At 44.9% G+C, this 17,769-nt stretch overlaps 1 protein-coding gene across 1 annotated transcript in view; it reads right to left on the bottom strand.

The window, feature by feature from the left end:
• Positions 1–17,496, bottom strand: part of LOC141049950 (olfactory receptor 10P1-like) — a 72,318-nt gene extending 54,822 nt beyond the window's left edge. The window contains exon 1 of the mRNA XM_073546791.1: positions 17,126–17,496. Coding sequence (XP_073402892.1) covers positions 17,126–17,496 — 371 coding nt within the window. The remainder of the gene's footprint in view (positions 1–17,125) is intronic.
• Positions 17,497–17,769: the final 273 nt, after the last annotated feature.

Raw genomic sequence — 17,769 nt, 5'->3', positions numbered from 1 at the left:
ATAGGGACAAACATTGACCTCACATCCAGCCTATATTACTAGGAGAGACACACAGACCCCACTTGTAACCAATATAATTGGGACAAATACTGACCTCACATCCAGCCTGTATTACTAGGGGGGACTCACAGACCCCACATGTAACCAATATTATTGGGACAAATACTGACCTCACATCCAGCCAGTATTACTAGGGGGGACTCACAGACCCCACATGTAGCCAATATTATAGGGACACAATGACCTCACATCCAGCCTATATTACTAGGAAAGACACACAGACCCCACATGTATCCAATATTATTGGGACAAATACTGACCTCACATCCAGCCTGTATTACTAGGGGGGACTCACAGACCACACATGTAGCCAATATTATAGGGACACACACTTACCTCACATCCAGCCTATATTACTAGGAGAGACACACACACCCCACATGTAGCCAATATTATAGGGACACACACTGACCTCACATCCAGCCTATATTACTAGGAGAGACACACATACCCCACATGTAGCCAATATTATAGGGACAAACACTGACCTCACATCCAGCCTATATTACTAGGAGAGACACACAGACCCCACATGTAACCAATATTATTGGGACAAATACTGACCTCACATCCAGCCTGTATTACTAGGGGGGACTCACAGACCCCACATGTAGCCAATATTATAGGGACACACACTGACCTCACATCCAGCCTATATTACTAGGAGAGACTCACAGACCCCACCTGTAGCCAATATTATAGGGACACACACTGACCTCACATCCAGCCTATAATACTAGGTGAGACACACAGACCCTACATGTAGACAATATTATAGGGACAAACACTGACCTCACATCCAGCCTGTATTACTAGGGGGGGGACTCACAGACCCCACATGTAGCCAATATTATAGGGACACACACTGACCTCACATCCAGCCTATATTACTAGGAGAGACACAGACCCCACATGTAACCAATATTATTGGGACAAATACTGACCTTACATCCAGCCTATATTACTAGGAGAGATACACTGACCCCACATGCTGCCAATATTATAGGGACAAACACTGACCTCACATCCAGCCTGTATTACTAGGAGACACACGCAGACCTCACATGTAATCAATATTATAGGGACAAACACCTCACATCCAGCCTATATTCCTAGGAGAGACACACAGACCCCACATGTAGCCAATATCATAGGGACAAACACTGACCTCACATCCAGCCTATATTACTAGGAGAGACACACAGACCCCACACGTATCCAATATTATTGGGACAAATACTGACCTTACATCCAGCCTGTATTACTAGGAGAGACTCACAGACCCCACATGTAGCCAATATTATAGGGACACACACTGACCTCACATCCAGCCTATAATACTAGGTGAGAAACACAGACCCTACATGTAGACAATATTATAGGGACAAACACTGACCTCACATCCAGCCTGTATTACTAGGGGGGGGACTCACAGACCCCACATGTAGCCAATATTATAGGGACACACACCGACCTCACATCCAGCCTATATTGCTAGGAGAGACACACAGACCCCACATGTAGCCAATATTATAGGGACACACACTGACCTCACATCCAGCCTATATTATTAGGAGAGACACACAGACCCCACATGTAACCAATATTATTGGGACAAATACTGACCTTACATCCAGCCTATATTACTAGGAGAGATACACTGACCCCACATGCTGCCAATATTATAGGGACAAACACTGACCTCACATCCAGCCTGTATTACTAGGAGACACACGCAGACCTCACATGTAATCAATATTATAGGTACAAACACCTCACATCCAGCCTATATTCCTAGGAGAGACACACAGACCCCACATGTAGCCAATATCATAGGGACAAACACTGACCTCACATCCAGCCTATATTACTAGGAGAGACACACAGACCCCACACGTAACCAATATTATTGGGACAAATACTGACCTCACATCCAGCCTGTATTACTAGGAGAGACTCACAGACCCCACATGTAGCCAATATTATAGGGACACACACTGACCTCACATCCAGCCTATATTACTAGGAGAGACACACAGACCCTACATGTAGCCAATATTATAGGGACACACACCGACCTCACATCCAGCCTATATTACTGAGATAAAATCTCCCTCAAGAAGAAATATATGAATCTTTGATCCAACTGCAAAATGAATATCAGAAAGTGTGAAATTAATTAAAAGAATGATGGTTTCAAGGTGAAGGTTAGTACAATTAACTAAATATAGCCACTAACATGTTAGATAAATCCGTGTCAATGTGAGGAATATCCTTTACATAAAATGAAATTGGATTTACTGCACAAACATTATATCGGCTTACAAAATGACACGAGAGTTTTCTGGACTGGACATGCTGTATTATGCTACTATGGGCTGTTTTCTTTGGTGGCATTTCTGAAATGTCTCTTCATCCCTTTTCTGTCTCGTCCTATTGTTCTCAGTTCACTTGCAGAATAAACTAAATCTGGATCTGTAACCTGTGTAATTTGCCACAGATCTCTTTGTAGTTTGGGATAAAAAATCATTTATAATTTCTATACGAGATACATTTTAAAATTGTCGGATGCCTAAATTCCACTGCCGATGATTATTTCCTGCCACGTCTTTACTATGGTTTCATACTGTAGATTGTTACCGACTTTCTTTTTCCATCCCAGCCTTCCTTGTGCCATCACTTACCCCGGTTATGTTCATGCTCTAAGTCCTAGTAATGAAAATGAATGTGTTCTAATGTTCATATGAAAAAAATAGATCAGAAGTTTATATGCGATGACGTCAATAATACGGGAGAATGTGGAATGGAAGGAAGTGCAGAGCTTCCATCGACCATAACCTTAATATAAAGAAATTGACCGGCTACAAGCGAATATATAAACAGAACACCAAAACCAAGGAGAAATCTGTAGAGAATTAATTTCCATCGTCTAATGAAAAAACAAAAATGCTCGTAATCAGTAACCGAATACACAGGGCAATTCATTAGGACAGAAAAAGAACTGCAGATTTAGATCTATGTTTAACCAATACTACTAATAATAATAATAATATTTTTGTCTCTGTAAAAATCATTTGCTGTTGAGGCAGTTGTGGCCATAGTGTTGACCCAAGTGTTTAGTCTGATTTGAATCAGTTCAACCCCTTTACAGCCTTCGAAGCATCCATACATCCAGATCGGCTGGTACTTACCGACCTTGGACATATGTATACATCATGGCGATTATGTGCCCATCGGGTGTGCCATGAATGGTCCATCGTAAAAAAAAAAAAATTAAATAATTTTGTTTTTTATTTTTCAAATCGTAGAATATTCATTATGTAAAATAGAGGGCAGGTGAGTGAGAAATCAGTGACCTGTCAGAAGCCATACAGATGAATAGCTAAGCCGAGCACAACATGAAGACCTCCCCCACAGGCCGTCCCGGAGCTCGAGCATGGCATTAGCTCAAAGCTGAGACAAACAACCACAAGACAGATTTCATCACCAGGTATCATTGTAATCATTATGGCGCCGACCTGATACTGTCTGTAGGTTACTGTGCAGAATCCTGCTGACAGGTTCCCTTTAATGACCAATATGTGAACAAGTGCTTGTGGCCAGGGGCGCTATATGTTACTGATGGCACACTTGGTGAACCTTGTGGAGGTTGGGACCGAGTCAGACAGTGATATGGTACATGTGCTAACACAATCGAGGATTGCCATCTCTGGTTCATTCAGGGTTTCTTCTACCTCCTACATCAGGTCCTACACCCCCTTCTCCCCATCATCACCCATCTCTGATTTGTCATCCCAGAGAACGTCATCCATATCAGTCGCAAACTAGAAGCACTGCAGCACGACTTCACCTAACGCTGCAACAGGCTCTGAAGAATCTGATTTGTTCATATGAAAAAACGGCACATGGCCTCAGAGTTGTGGAAAGTTATAGAAGGCCAGACAGATCTGTTGCTCTCACCGCTGAATCTACAACTAGGCATGGTTGTATGTGATAATGGATTTCACCTGGTAGCGTCTCTGAAGCTTGGCAAGCTCACAAACATACTGTGCCTGGCCCATGTGCTCAACTAAGTAATTTAGCATTTTCTGAAAACCCACACAGATTTGTCTGAGCTACTTGTAAAGGTTTGCCCATTTTCACCCATTTCCACAAGTCAGCTATGGCTGCCGCCAGTCTGGCAGTGCTCCAGCAGCTCCAGGTAGCAGCTCACTGACTGGTGTGCCACTTGACCACACGCTAGAGCTACATTTTACAAATGGTGTGAACAGCAGAGAGTAATAGTTGAACACTAGCTACAACATGCCATTCGGTATTCTGGTCAGCTTCCGCACAGAGTAACCAATTAGTTGGTATGGATGTCTGACATCTGTGAGATTCTGCAAAACTTACAGCAATCAACCAAGATGGTAAACAGTGATGATGCCATAATCAGTGCAACCATCCTCACTTTTATTTCTTCTCAAATGCTCACTGCTCACAATTAAAGAGGAAACTTTGCATGTGGACCAGGTGGAGATGGGAGAAGACAGTGCACAGTGTGATACTTCCCACCTCAGCCTCATTTCATCTTATCAGCATGGATTGCGTGATAAGGAGATGATAGAAAGAGGAGGAACTTGGATTGGTGTCTGTACTACAGAGTGTACTATCAATACCAGCTTCATCTCATCTGTTCAGTGTGGATGGGCTGAAGAGAAGAAGAAGAGGGAGTAGGAGAAGATGGATGATGATGGGGACAGTTAAGTCTTTCCTGTTGGGATTCTGTTACACATGGCTGACTTTATGTCTCCCTGCATTTGCCATGCATTTTAGCCAACACTGATTATTGGTTGTTCATCCATCTCAACCCACTCTACAAGAGAGCTTTCTATCTCTCCTTCCTATGGTGAAGAGGGCTAGTAAAATGCTGCAATACCAGAAGGCCCTAGTCGAACAATTAGTACAAAAATTCTCATTGGACAACACTGGCAGCAGAGGACAAAGTTATTTGGGCAACCAGGGAGGAGAGGCAAGGTAGACACACACCAAGTCTAACAAAGGCAAGGGTGCACTATCAAAGGTCTGGGACAGTTCCATTAGACCCTTCCAGGACAAGGTTGGAAAAGTGTTTGAAGATGGTGAAGTACTTAGCAGACTGTATCAGCATTCTCTGTGATTTGTCTGGGCAGTACAACTGTTGGGTATCCAATCTGGACATGTGGCATTAGCTGTCACGGGAGTGTCAGAGGGTGCAGAACGTCACACTGCATCTGACTGCAGAAGGTCTCAGCAGTTTGCTTTGCCGACTTCTTCCAGGTCCTTCTGAGTTTAAGACCCAGAAACAATGGCGCCAGCTCAACAGCTGAGCAAGGGAGCGCTTCTGCATCTACATACTAGCTAAGATTACCATCTGCCAGTTAAGGAGACCAGGTGACCACACAGGGAGACCCATTGTATTTAGCCTCTGCTAGGCACTACAGGGATTCTTATCCTTTCATCCTGCATCCTTTCTCTTTGCGTCATGTGATTAAGCGATTTGTGACAAAGGCTCTGGTGGAGCCGAAACTTTATTTTGCTATTGCTTCCACTGCATTATTCTGTTATGCTCCCTTACTACTTGCAAAATAAAATTTAAGCTACTTTTGAAAGATAATCCACAAGAGTGTGCGGTGAACCTCATTATTCTATATCAGGGACCAGCCGGTCAGTTACACCAGTACCTCATCAAGTTTTGACTGAGTGCACGCTAACGTTTATTTATATGATTACTGCCTAAACTTTTCCCTTCTGCTGTATCTACAGGGACATAACTGACATTTATGTCTGGCTTTGAGGACCCTGCCCCAATTTTGCAGAAGGGGGTAGGCATTTCATCCTTGTACACTGACCTGGACGGTGAAGTGTTGGAGGCTCAGGGGGACACTCCTGTTTCCTGCCCTTTGGGGAGGTTGTTTGTGCCATCTAAATTTCACCACAAAGTGACTCGAGAATATCATGACTTTGTACTTGCTGGCCACCCAGGTGGTAATTGAACTGCGGACCTCCTTTCTTATCGTTTTTGGTGACTGGGGTTGCATCAGTATTTGGTTGAACAAGTGTCTATCTGCAACGTTTGAGCATGTCCTAAAGTACCGCATACATGTCTATCTGGTCCTGTTTCACCATTACCTGTTCCTAACAGGATCAGGAGAGACAGGTATAAATGTATGACTGTCAGTAAAAGCGTGCCAGGTCCGTACCTGAATGTGAATGATTTTGTGTTGTTGTCTACCAGGAATTTAAGGTTGAGGGTCCCTTCCTGGGAGTTGGGACCGAAATTCATCGGTCCCTATAAGATAACCATTGTCATTGGACCAGCAACGGTTCTTCTTGGGCTTCCTCTGGCTCTTAATGTTTTTCACAGGTCAGTTGAAAACTGTTTATCCCCCAGACATGGATTATGGTGTGGGACAGAATGATGCATAGGTGAGGTATAGTTTTTTTATTTTTGCTTTCTTACATGAGACAAGGGATTCAGTGGAATTAGGCGTTAGGTGAGTATAGCTGTGGTAGAGATTTGTACTCACTCAGCTGAATTTGAGGTACGCACGGGAGGCGGTTCTCACGCAATAGTCCAGGCAGTTTATTTAGCTTCATTTAGCTGCTCTGGATGAAAAAACAAAACAGAGACTTTTCTGTTAAAAAGTGAAAACAACCTGAAAAACAAACAGACCATATGGTATTGCGGGTCCACCCGCTCAGATCAGTGCCTTTAGCAGAACAAACCGAAAGTAAATACAAACTGCAGGTAAAAAGTCCATGTAGCCCTGTGGGTCTGCTCACTCAGGTCAGAGTCTTTATCAACACACACTAGAGGTCTCCACACCTCCAGCCACAAACACTGAAAAAGAGACTCAGCCTCCATTTTATCTGCCAAACCAAACACCTGGGGTTGGGATATGTGAGCCGTCATTCCCACCCATCTTTTATGACTTATGACTGCTCATAAATCCCGGCCCTGGAATGGTCCAAATAACTGTCTCACCACAATAGGTGCTGGAGCATACTTCCGATCTCACAACCCTGCAGCTAACAGCCATGCTGACACATATCTCCCCTCAAGGGGTTAGCCGGCAGCCATCTTACATACCCTTCCCTTCTGCCCAAAGCCATGGGGCTTGGCACTTTCTGCCAATAAACAGTGGACTCTCGACCGAGCGTCAGGATTGCCTTGCAATTTCCCTGACATATGCTCCACATGGAAGTTAAAATCCTAAAGTGCTGGAGCCACCTGGTCACTTGGGCATTGTTCTGTCTTTCCTCCTGCATCCACTTCAGTGGGGCATGGTCTGACACCAGTCTGAACTTCCTGCCCAAAATTTAGTACCTTATAGAGGTCAACATTCACTTGATGCATAAACAATCCATCTCCACTATATAACAGTTTTTCTTGCAGGATGACAACTTCCGGCTAAGATACATGACAGGGTGATGTTCCCCATTCTTGTCTTTAGAAAAGACAGCCCCCAGCCTGAAATCCAACACATCCATCTGGACCACAACTCTTTGGAGAAAATGGGTGCTACCAGCACCGGCTGTTTGCACAGGGTCAGCTTCAGTTCAGACCACTTAGTAATAATAATAATAATTTTATTTCTTTAGCGTCAATATATTCCGCAACACTTTATATTATAGAGGGGACTTCTACAGACAATAGACATTACATCATACCAATAGACACATAGATCAACAGATGCCAAGAGGAATGAAGGCCCTGCTCGCAAGCTTACAATCTATAAGGGAAAAGGGAAGACATGAAAGGTGGATGGTAACAATTGATTTTATTGTTTGGACCTGCCATAGTGTAAGATTAGGGTGTTCCTGTCATGCTGCATGAACCAGTTAGCAGTCTAAATATGTAAAAGTACAGACACATAGGGCTATTAAATGCATAAAGCATGTGAGAACATGATTTGAGGAACCTGGTTCTGGTAAAAAAAATTTGATTGAGCCACACTGGGATATTTAGGTTAATGCGTTGAGGTGATAGGCCAGTCTGACCAAATGCATTTTTAGGGCATGCTAAAAACTGTGGAGATTGGGGATTCATTGTATTAACTTGGGTAGTGCATTCCAAAGAATTGGTGCAGCACGTGAAAAGTCATGGAGACGGGAGTGGGAGGTTCTGATTATTGACGATGTTAACACTAGGACTACTGGACTCGTGACCCCGCCTAGAACTACTGAAAGGAGTCATTTTGACTCCTTGCTTGTTTTCGTTTATTTTTAGAGTTTCATTTGTGGTTATTTATTAATAATTATATTTTTTGTAATGTATTATTATTGTGAGATCCAACAGTAATGCTTTTGATTGTTTTTTTTCTGCTTTTCTTATTTTTCTACAGAAAATAACAATAATTATAATAGACGTTTTTCAAACATTTTTTTTTATTCAAGTGCACACATATAAACAACAACTGAAGAACAAAAAGCAGAGAAAATGTAGGTGGAGGAGCATAAAAATGAAAATATGGCGCAGAATTCACCTTCTAAACATTTGGTGTTTCGCATTTTAGGCATTGCCTTTGATTTATGGCAGTACATTGCCCACACAAAGACTTACCACAAGTCTTACAATTGCCGACAGATCTATTTTTCTTGCACTTTTCTTTGATCTGGCAAAATTTTGTTTGAACCATCACTTCTGAGCATGTAGAAACTTGGGACGTGGAACCCTTTTCCCTATCTGTGACATAAGGACCACTCAACTCTCTCACAAGCGTTTGCAAAAATGCCTTGCGTGACATTTTTTGGTGGGTAATCTCCTTGAATATTATCCATGCATTTATACCCGCAAAGTCTAAGGCATTTTCAAATGCATGAACAGGCCATCTCCTTGTGCATGTTCGTGTGGTATATTTTCGTGCCATCTGATCCACTACATCTACTCCATATTTTGTTTCATTGTAAAACTTTACCGTTTCTGGAGTTTTTTTAGCGGAATCAGACGCAACAACAACATCTGGATGAACGGAACTCAAAATGACAACATTTTTGTTGGGCTTTCCTTGATATACTGTAAGTGTAAAATTGTCTTCATTTCTAAACACTTTAGTGTTGTACAATTCCTCTTTCATGGATTTTTTTTCTTTAGGCACTTCTCGCCTTATCTTGTTCAGTGTTCCCACAATGGTTGTTCCTTTGCTTTTTAGCTGTTTAGCTAATTTTACTGAAGTAAAATAATTATCGGTTGTAACATTGCGACCTTTTTTCAAAAACGGGTCCAATAACTTCATTACCACATGGTCAGCTAAACGGTCCTCAGCACGGCGTGTGTCATCTTTTGCCTAGATAAGGGAAGCCATTTGCCAGATATTTGCTCTCCTTATCAACAGCTAGCCAATATTTGTGGCCATATTTATCTGGTTTGGAAGGCATGTACTGCGTGAATGGACACCTAGTTTTGCTTGGGAAAAGTTGCTCATCCACCGTTATGTATGGGCCAGGTTTGTAACACGCAATACAATTTTCAATAAACCTGTCCCACACAGTAGAAAGTAGAGCAAACTTGTCCGTTTGCAGTCTCTCCGATCGAGTAGATTTCTCATCAAATCTGATAAGATAAGAGCCTAGAGTAAACAAGCTATTTTGTTCAGTATTACACAGTAATACAAGCAGGTAAAACACAAGGAAAATGTGAAAAGTTGACATGTAAATTGAACTACATCTATATGAACATCAGGGTAAATAAGACAGAGTGAAAAAATTATGCACAAAACTTTATAGCAACATTTAGTGACAAAAGGACCTCAAAATATAGTAGGGAGTCAAAATGACTCCCTTCAGTAGTTCTTGGTAAATTTTGAAAAAAACGCGCACATTTTTCACCAAAATTATTTATTCTCACAAAATCTTTTTTCACATCATATTTGAGGAAAAGTCACCGAGTTTCAAGCCGGAATTCTGAAAAATGTAGTCACAGAAGAGAAATAAAAAACGAAAGGAGTCAAAATGACTCCATCAGTAGTTCTAGTGTTCCTCAGGTCAATAGCAGAACGGAGGGCATGGGTAAGGTGGTAGGCTGAGACGAGAAAGGAGATGTAGGGTAGTGTTGAGCCATGGAGTGCTTTGTGGCTGAGGGTAATAAGTTTATACTGAATTCTGGAGTGGATGGGTAACCAGTATAAGGAATAGCACAAGGTAGAGGCATCGGTATAATGATTGGTGAGGAATATGATCCTGGCTGCAGGATTCAGGACAGATTGGAGAGGGGAGAGTTTGGTAAAAGGGAGACCGATTAGTAGAGACGGCAATGAATAAGAGAAACAGTAAGAGTTTTTGCAGAGTCGAAAGTAAGAAAGGGTTGAATTCTTGAATTGTTTTTGAGGTGCAGATAACAAGAGCGAGCCAGTGATTGGATGTGAGGGGGAGAATGAAAGCTCAGAATCAAGTGTGACCTCAAGAAAGTGGGCATGTTGCTGGAGAGTAATGGTGGAACTGTGGTGCCCCTGAGGCTCAGTCGCCACAGAGGTACTGCACCTTCTCCTAAGGTGTAGTGCCCCACCAACTAGGTAAGTTGGGAACTCCTTTCCACACTCCAACACCTGCATCCCACACACAGGATAGTTCAGTAGGTTCACCTAGCAGCTTCAGGCTGGGGGTAGCAGAGCACCCTTTGTGGAACCCTGCTTCGTAACACGACATGTGCTGGGAGGTGGGTGGAGTTAGTATAAAAGAGGGGGAAAGTTTAGAAATGTAGATCAGTCTGGGGTGAGTCCCAGAGGAAGAAGGAGTTCAGTTCTGAGGTTAGTTTTGAGCTCAGTTTGAGTTGAGTTTAGAAAGAGTGCTGCAGCTGCCTCAGTGATCTGACCCAGCTGGCACGGGAAAGAGAAGAGAAGGAGAAAGACATAGACCTGCAACCTAAGCTCCCATAAGAAAGAGAAGAAACAACGTGGAGCAAAGGAGTAGGAGAACAGAGAGGAGTTGTGGGTTGGAAGAGGAACCTTGCCTATAGGTTCTCAGCGCAAGGCCGGGGTCCAGTCCCCGAGGTTGTATGGACACTTATGGTTCTGCAGAAGACACCGGTGGAGTAGTTGGCTGTAAATGCACTACTCCCATCCAAGACTTGGGACACAACAGCAACCGATTAGAGAGCCAGGACTCTGAGAGGAGTCCCGATAGAGGCTACAGCTGTCTGTCATACAAGTAGAGTTGTTAGGAACATCTGACAGGAGGAACTTCAAAGTAACCACGGTACTGGAGCTCTTCACAATAAAGGCGCAATAGAGGAGTCATTCAGGAAAGGCACATGTTGGCGGAGTGTTGGAGAGGAGAACCCTGACTTGCCCTGGAGGTTGATTGAGTCTCTACCCCGGAGGACACGGCATGGAGGCAGGCACCAGTGGGTACCACGAACTGTGAGTAAAGCTTTGAAACTGCAAGCCCTGGTGTCCTCCATTCATTCGCCGCTAACACCTTAAGCACCGCTACATCTGGGTACCAGCATCTATACCATTCTGCGCCTCTCCTCATCCATTGCACCCACACTGCCCTGGGACTACAGCTCCACCTGTGGGGAGCTACACCATCTTTGCTGCACCACACCATCAGTCCCAGTGGATCATCATGCAGCGTTGGCTCAACATCTTATTTGCCGAACACCACGGGTGGCATCACGAACTATCCATATAAACTATACTATTAACATCACCGCCATTGATATTGGGTGTCCAGGGCCACGGACCGGGTCACTGCTGCTGTGACACATCCCCCTGACACCGGCCCGGTAACGAGTACCCTGCTGCCCTGAGTGTGAGGGCGACCCAATTTTGGCGTCAAAAACAGGATGACGAGACGCGATGCCATCGGGTTCTGTGCACCTGAAATTTGTGAGACTTTATGCTTTTGAAAATGTGCAGAAGACCAAATTTAATAGACTGTAAAGTGGACATTAGAAATGGCCGCTGGTGCGGAGAAGAAGGGCGTGAAGAGATGGGAGGTCATAGGAAAAGACTGCGAACAGTATTGGGCCTTCCCTTCCTGAATTACTATGTGACAGCGACATGGCCCACCCCCCGAGGGGTACGCATACTGGCTTGCCATGGTTGCGCTGGAAGAAGACCCGCCCCCGGAAGGAGGTTCAGAAGAAGCCAGTGGCGGGAAAGGGGCCGAGGCAGGAAGAAGAACGCCAGAGCGCCATGATGAAACGAGTGGAGAAGACAGAAGGACAGGGGGAGGAGAAGCCACTCATCTCTAGGTCGCCCCTGCGGAGGCTGCGACTGCTGATTCATCCTCAGCTACGTCCACCACCGCCTCACAACCGATACTGTCATTGGGTGAGCCCCGTCCGGAGGAGATACATGAGGGCTCTGGAACAGAATGGAGGACCGGGACCGCGTCTCCGCCTGGATCGGGCGCGGTGGCACCGGCCCCCGTCGACAACCCCAGCTGAGACCGGCCTAGCTCCGGCATGGATCCAACTGCGGTCCATCCCACCCGTCACTCCAGCAGTTGCGGCTGCTGCCATCCACCACCAGGAACCAGGGCCAGAACCCTTGCTGGAAATGCCAGGTATGATCACTGTCCCGGGGTTGACCCTAGCTTTGGGAGTGGAACCAAGGGATAGGAATGGCCCAGTTGACCTCAGCCGACGATCCCTGACTACAGTGCCATTGAATGAAGTCCCAATGGACACTGAGGAGTCAGACCCAGAAGACTTAGTGACGGCGCTGGCTGAATTGCCCATGGCGGTGGACGTTTCTATGGCCCTTTCGATTACCCCAACCAGTCCCCGTCTCTCCCTGTGGGAAGCAGAGTATACAGTATGCGGCTAGCAAGTAATCAGCAGGATGAAGATACCACCTCTGAGAACAGTTCCAGTTCTTCCAGAACCCCAGGAGGGGACCACAATTAAGAAACACTTTTCAAAAAAATCTCGTTACCCAGGAGGGTTTGTTTGCACCAGTTGTGCCCTATATTGCTATCATGTTTTTCCGGTAGCACTTTTGTTGCCCTGTTTTTGATTGGCAGCGTTTTCCCAATTTGAACTAGCGATCATGAACTTGGAGTGATCCAAAAACTTTTATTGTAAATAGTTGCGCCTCTTTAGGTGCCCTTTCTTGGTTGTACACAAAGACACTTTGCGAAGATAATGTTTTTGCATGGACACTTTTCGAAGATGATGTCTACCTCAAAGGACACTGCAAGAGATCCCGGATGGGAGCGGTGTCCAGCACTTAAAAGAATAACTGTTGAATGTTTTACTGTGAAGTATTTGATAATGTGTTTTATAAGAGTATTAGTAACTGAGAAATGGATTTTATAGAAGAATTAGGAATGTCTGATCTAGAGATGAGTGATGTGAATAAAAAATTGAAAGTAGACAGGTGACAGACTAGGTACTTGCGGTCAGTGTCTTGCGTCTAGAAGAGACAGTGAAAGTAGAAAAATAAATGTGTACTAGAGAAGAAAATGAGAGAAAATGTGTTACAGAGAATAGCACTTTGAACTGAGAATTGCACTTAGAATTAAAAATTTTAGGTAGGATTTAAGATAGAATTGTTTGTAACGTTCAAGATGAGTACCTCATATACTAGGAAGATTAGTATAAGAAATGTTTATGCAGCATTATAAAATTTTGTATGTTTCTTTGCTGTCTGCTTTGTTATCTTGCAGCCCGCGGACGTTCTGTGTTTAACGGGTGGGGTATGTGGCGCCCCTGAGGCTCAGTCGCCACAGAGCTACTGCACCTTCTCCTAAGGTGTAGTGCCCCACCAACTAGGTAAGTTGGGAACTCCTTTCCACACGCCAACACCTGCATCCCACACACAGGATAGTTCAGTAGGTTCACCTAGCAGCTTCAGGCTGGGGGTAGCAGAGCACCCTTTGTGGAACCCTGCTTCGTAACACGAGATGTGCTGGGAGGTGGGTGGAGTTAGTATATAAGAGGGGGAAAGTTTAGAATTGTAGGTCAGTCTGGGGTGAGTCCCAGAGAAAGAAAGAGTTCAGTTCTGAAGTTAGTTTTGAGCTCAGTTTGAGTTCAGTTTAGAAAGAGTGCTGCAGCTGCCTCAGTGATCTGAGCCAGCTGGCACAGGAAAGAGAAGAGAAGGAGAAAGACATAGACCTGCAACCTAAGCTTCCATAAGAAAGAGAAGAAACAGCGTGGAACGAAGGAGTAGGAGAACAGAGAGGAGTTGTGGGTTGGAAGAGGAACCCTGCCTATAGGTTCTCAGCACAAGGCCGGGGCCCGGTCCCTGACGTTGTATGGACACTTTTGGTTCTGCAGCAGACACTGGTGGAGTAGCTGGCTGTTAATGCACTACTCCAATCCAAGACTTGGGACACAACAGCAACCGATTAGAGAGCCAGGACTCTGAGAGGAGTCCCGATAGAGGCTACAGCTGTCTGTCATACAAGTAGAGTTGTTAGGAACATCTGACAGGAGGAACTTCAGAGTAACCACGGTAATGGAGCTCTTCACACTAAAGGCACATTAGAGGAGTCGTTCAGGAAAGGCACATGTTAGCAGAGAGTTGGAGAGGAGAACCTTGACTTGCCCGGGAGGTTGATAGAGTCTCTACCCCAGAGGACATGGCACGGAGGCAGGCACCAGTGGGTACCACGAACTGTGAGTAAATCTTTGAAACTGCAAGCCCTGGTGTCCTCCATTCATTCGCCGCTAACACCTTCAGCACCGCTGCATCTGGGTACCAACATCTATACCATTCTGCGCCTCTCCTCCTCCATTGCACACACACTGCCCTGGGACTACAGCTCCACCTGTGGGGAGCTACACCATCTTTGCTGCACCACACCATCAGTCCCAGTGGATCTGCATGCAGCGTTGGCTCAGCATCTTATTTGCCATATACCACGGGTGGCGTCACGAACTATCCATATAAACGATACTATTAACATCACCTCCATTGATATTGGGCGCCCAGGGCCAAGGACCGGGTCACTGCTGCTGTGACACATCCCCCTGACACCAGCCCTGTACCGAGTACCCCGCTGCCCTGGGTGTGAGGGCGACCCAGAACCACACACGGAAATGGCTATGTCGGGAATAGGTATGTTAGTAGAGGGAGGAAACACGAGGAGTTGAGTTTTTGACAGGTTAAGTTTCAGATAGAGGGAGGACATGATGTTAGAAACAGCGATAAGACAATCACTGGTGTTTTCCAAAAAGGCAGGTGTGATATCAGGAGAAGTATATAATTGGGTGTCATCAGCATTGAGATGGTACTGGAACCCAAATCTACTGATTGCTTGACCAATAGGGGCAGTATACAAAGAGAAGAGGAGGGGGCCTAGGACTGATCCTTGAGGAACCCCAACAGTAAGGGAAAGATGAGAGGAGGAGGAGCCAACAAAAGATACAGTAAAGGAGCGGTCAGACAGATAGGATGAGAATAAGGAGAGAACTGTGTCCTTGAGGCCGATGGAGTGGAGCATAGTGAGGACGAGCTGATGATCCACAGTGTCGAATGCTGCAGAGAGATCCAAGAGAATTAGCATGGAGGAGTGACCATTAGATTTAGCTGTTAGAATATCATTAGAGACTTTAGTGAGGGCAGTTTCAGCAGAGTGTAGAGAGCGGAAACCGGATTGTAGAGGGTCGAGAAGAGAGTTATCTGAGAGATATCGGATAAGTCGAGCGTAAACCAGGCATTCCAGGAGTTTAGAGATGAATTGAAGATTAGAGACAGGTCTATAGTTAGCGGCACAGTTTGGGTCGAGGGATGTTTTTTTAAGTAATGGCTGTATGATGGCATGCTTAAATGAGGAAGGAAAGATACCGGAAGAGAGAGGTTGAATATATTTGTTAGGTGAGTGGTGACAGCAGGAGAAAGGGACTGGAGGAGATGTGATGGAATGGGGTCACTAGTGCAAGTAGTAGGGTGAGAAGATGCAAGGAGCCTGATTACTTCTTCTGTTACTGGTTCAAAATCAGAAAGCGAGTTAGATGCAGTGGGGGAGGGAGGACAGTGCATGGTATGAGGTGATTGGGAGATAATTTCCTGTCAGATATGGTCAATTTTTTCTTTGAAATAATTGGCCAGATCGTCAGCGTGAAGATCCGTGGTTAGGGCCTGCACTCTTGTGTTGAGTAGGCAATGAAAAGTGTCAAAGAGACGTTTCAGGTTATTGGATAGTGAGGTGATGAGGATGTTGAAATAGGTTTGTTTGAAGGGGTGAAGGGCAATGTTGTATGTTTTAAGCATAAACTTATAATGGATGAAATCTTTGGGCAGATTGGATTTTCTCCGTAGACCTTAGGTGCACCTGGAGTACTATAACATGGGGGGGTGAGGTTGGGAGAAATGTCTCCTGTGACTGGAAGAACGAGGATAGAAATAGTGGTTAGATTATTAAGTGATTTGTGAGAGCATCTCGTGTGTGGGATGGTGCGAATGTATGGATGTGTGCTGTATAGCAATGTGAAAAGAGCATGAATGCCATACATACAAGAGGAAAGGACAGAGATGCTGATATGGATGGAGTGTAAAGAGTTAATGCAAGGGTGATGGATGTGAGTGAATGCAGCAGCCAGTATATAAATTATACAATTGCATATGGTATATATTTGTTGTAATCCAAATGTACAAGGAATACCTATTCATTGTTTATTTGTCTTACCTGTCACCCGCCCTGTCTAACAGCCATGTTATTACTGCCAGTACTTTGATCAAATGTACTTCAATTAAATGTACATAAATGCCCCCCCCCGCATAAATGCTTCCACTTAGCCGTAGCCGACTTTGTCCCTTTAAGGAGGTCTGTCAGAGAGGCAGCTACCATGGCAAAGTTTGGGATAAACTGGCGGTAATAGCCCACAATGCCCAGGAACGCCCTGGCCTGCTTCTTTGAGAGGGGTTGCGGCCAGCCCTGGATTGCCTCAACTTTATTTATCCGGGGCTTTATTTCACCTCTGCTTACAACATAGTCAAAGTATCTTGCTTCCATCATTCCCAAGGCACACTTCTTTGGATTTATAGAAAATCCCACCTTCCAAAGAGCATCAAGAACCGCCTGGACCTTGCTCAGATGGCTCCCCTAATCCTGTGTGAAGATTGCATTGTCATCCAGGTAGGCCGCCGCTTACCTTTTGTGGGGAACAAAGATCCAGTCCATGGCTCTCTGGAATGTAGCTGGAACGCCTTGTAACTCAAACGACATCTTTGTGTCTTGGAAGAACCCATCTGGTGTTGAAAAGGCAGTCTTCTTTTTGGCATCTTCAGACATCAGGATTTGCCAATACCCTTTTGTTAGGTCAAGAGTAGTAATGTACTGAGCAGGTCCTAGCCTCTCAATTAGTCCATCGACCCAGGGCATTGGGTAAGCACCGCACTTAGAGACTTTGTTCAGCTTCCTATAGTCATTGCAAAACCACCATTCCCCATCTGGTTTCTGCACTAAGACTATAGGACTGGACCAGCCATGCTTGGACTCTTCGATGACTCCCAGGCTCAGCATCCGCTTTACCTCCTTCCAGATTACCTCTCGACGAGCCTCAGGGATCCAATATGGCTGTATGTTGACCTGGACATGAGGCTACGTCAGGACCTCATGCTCTATAGCCTTTGTGCACCCCAAAATTTCTGAGAACTGGTCTCTGTTCCATTGCAGCAACTCTCTGCACCAGGCTTGGACTGGCCAATAGGGGAACAGGGGAATCCCCCATTGGGCCCCTGTGCAAATCTGGGCCACCAACCCCATTGTATGGAGAGTACTTAGCATAATTGACTT

Source organism: Dendrobates tinctorius, unplaced genomic scaffold (genome assembly GCF_039654945.1).
Source record: "Dendrobates tinctorius isolate UK_male_01 unplaced genomic scaffold, ASM3965494v1 ptg000151l, whole genome shotgun sequence".
NCBI lineage: Eukaryota > Metazoa > Chordata > Amphibia > Anura > Dendrobatidae > Dendrobates > Dendrobates tinctorius.
Note: the sequence above shows the minus strand (reverse complement) of the source record. Positions and strands in the feature narration are given on the sequence as shown.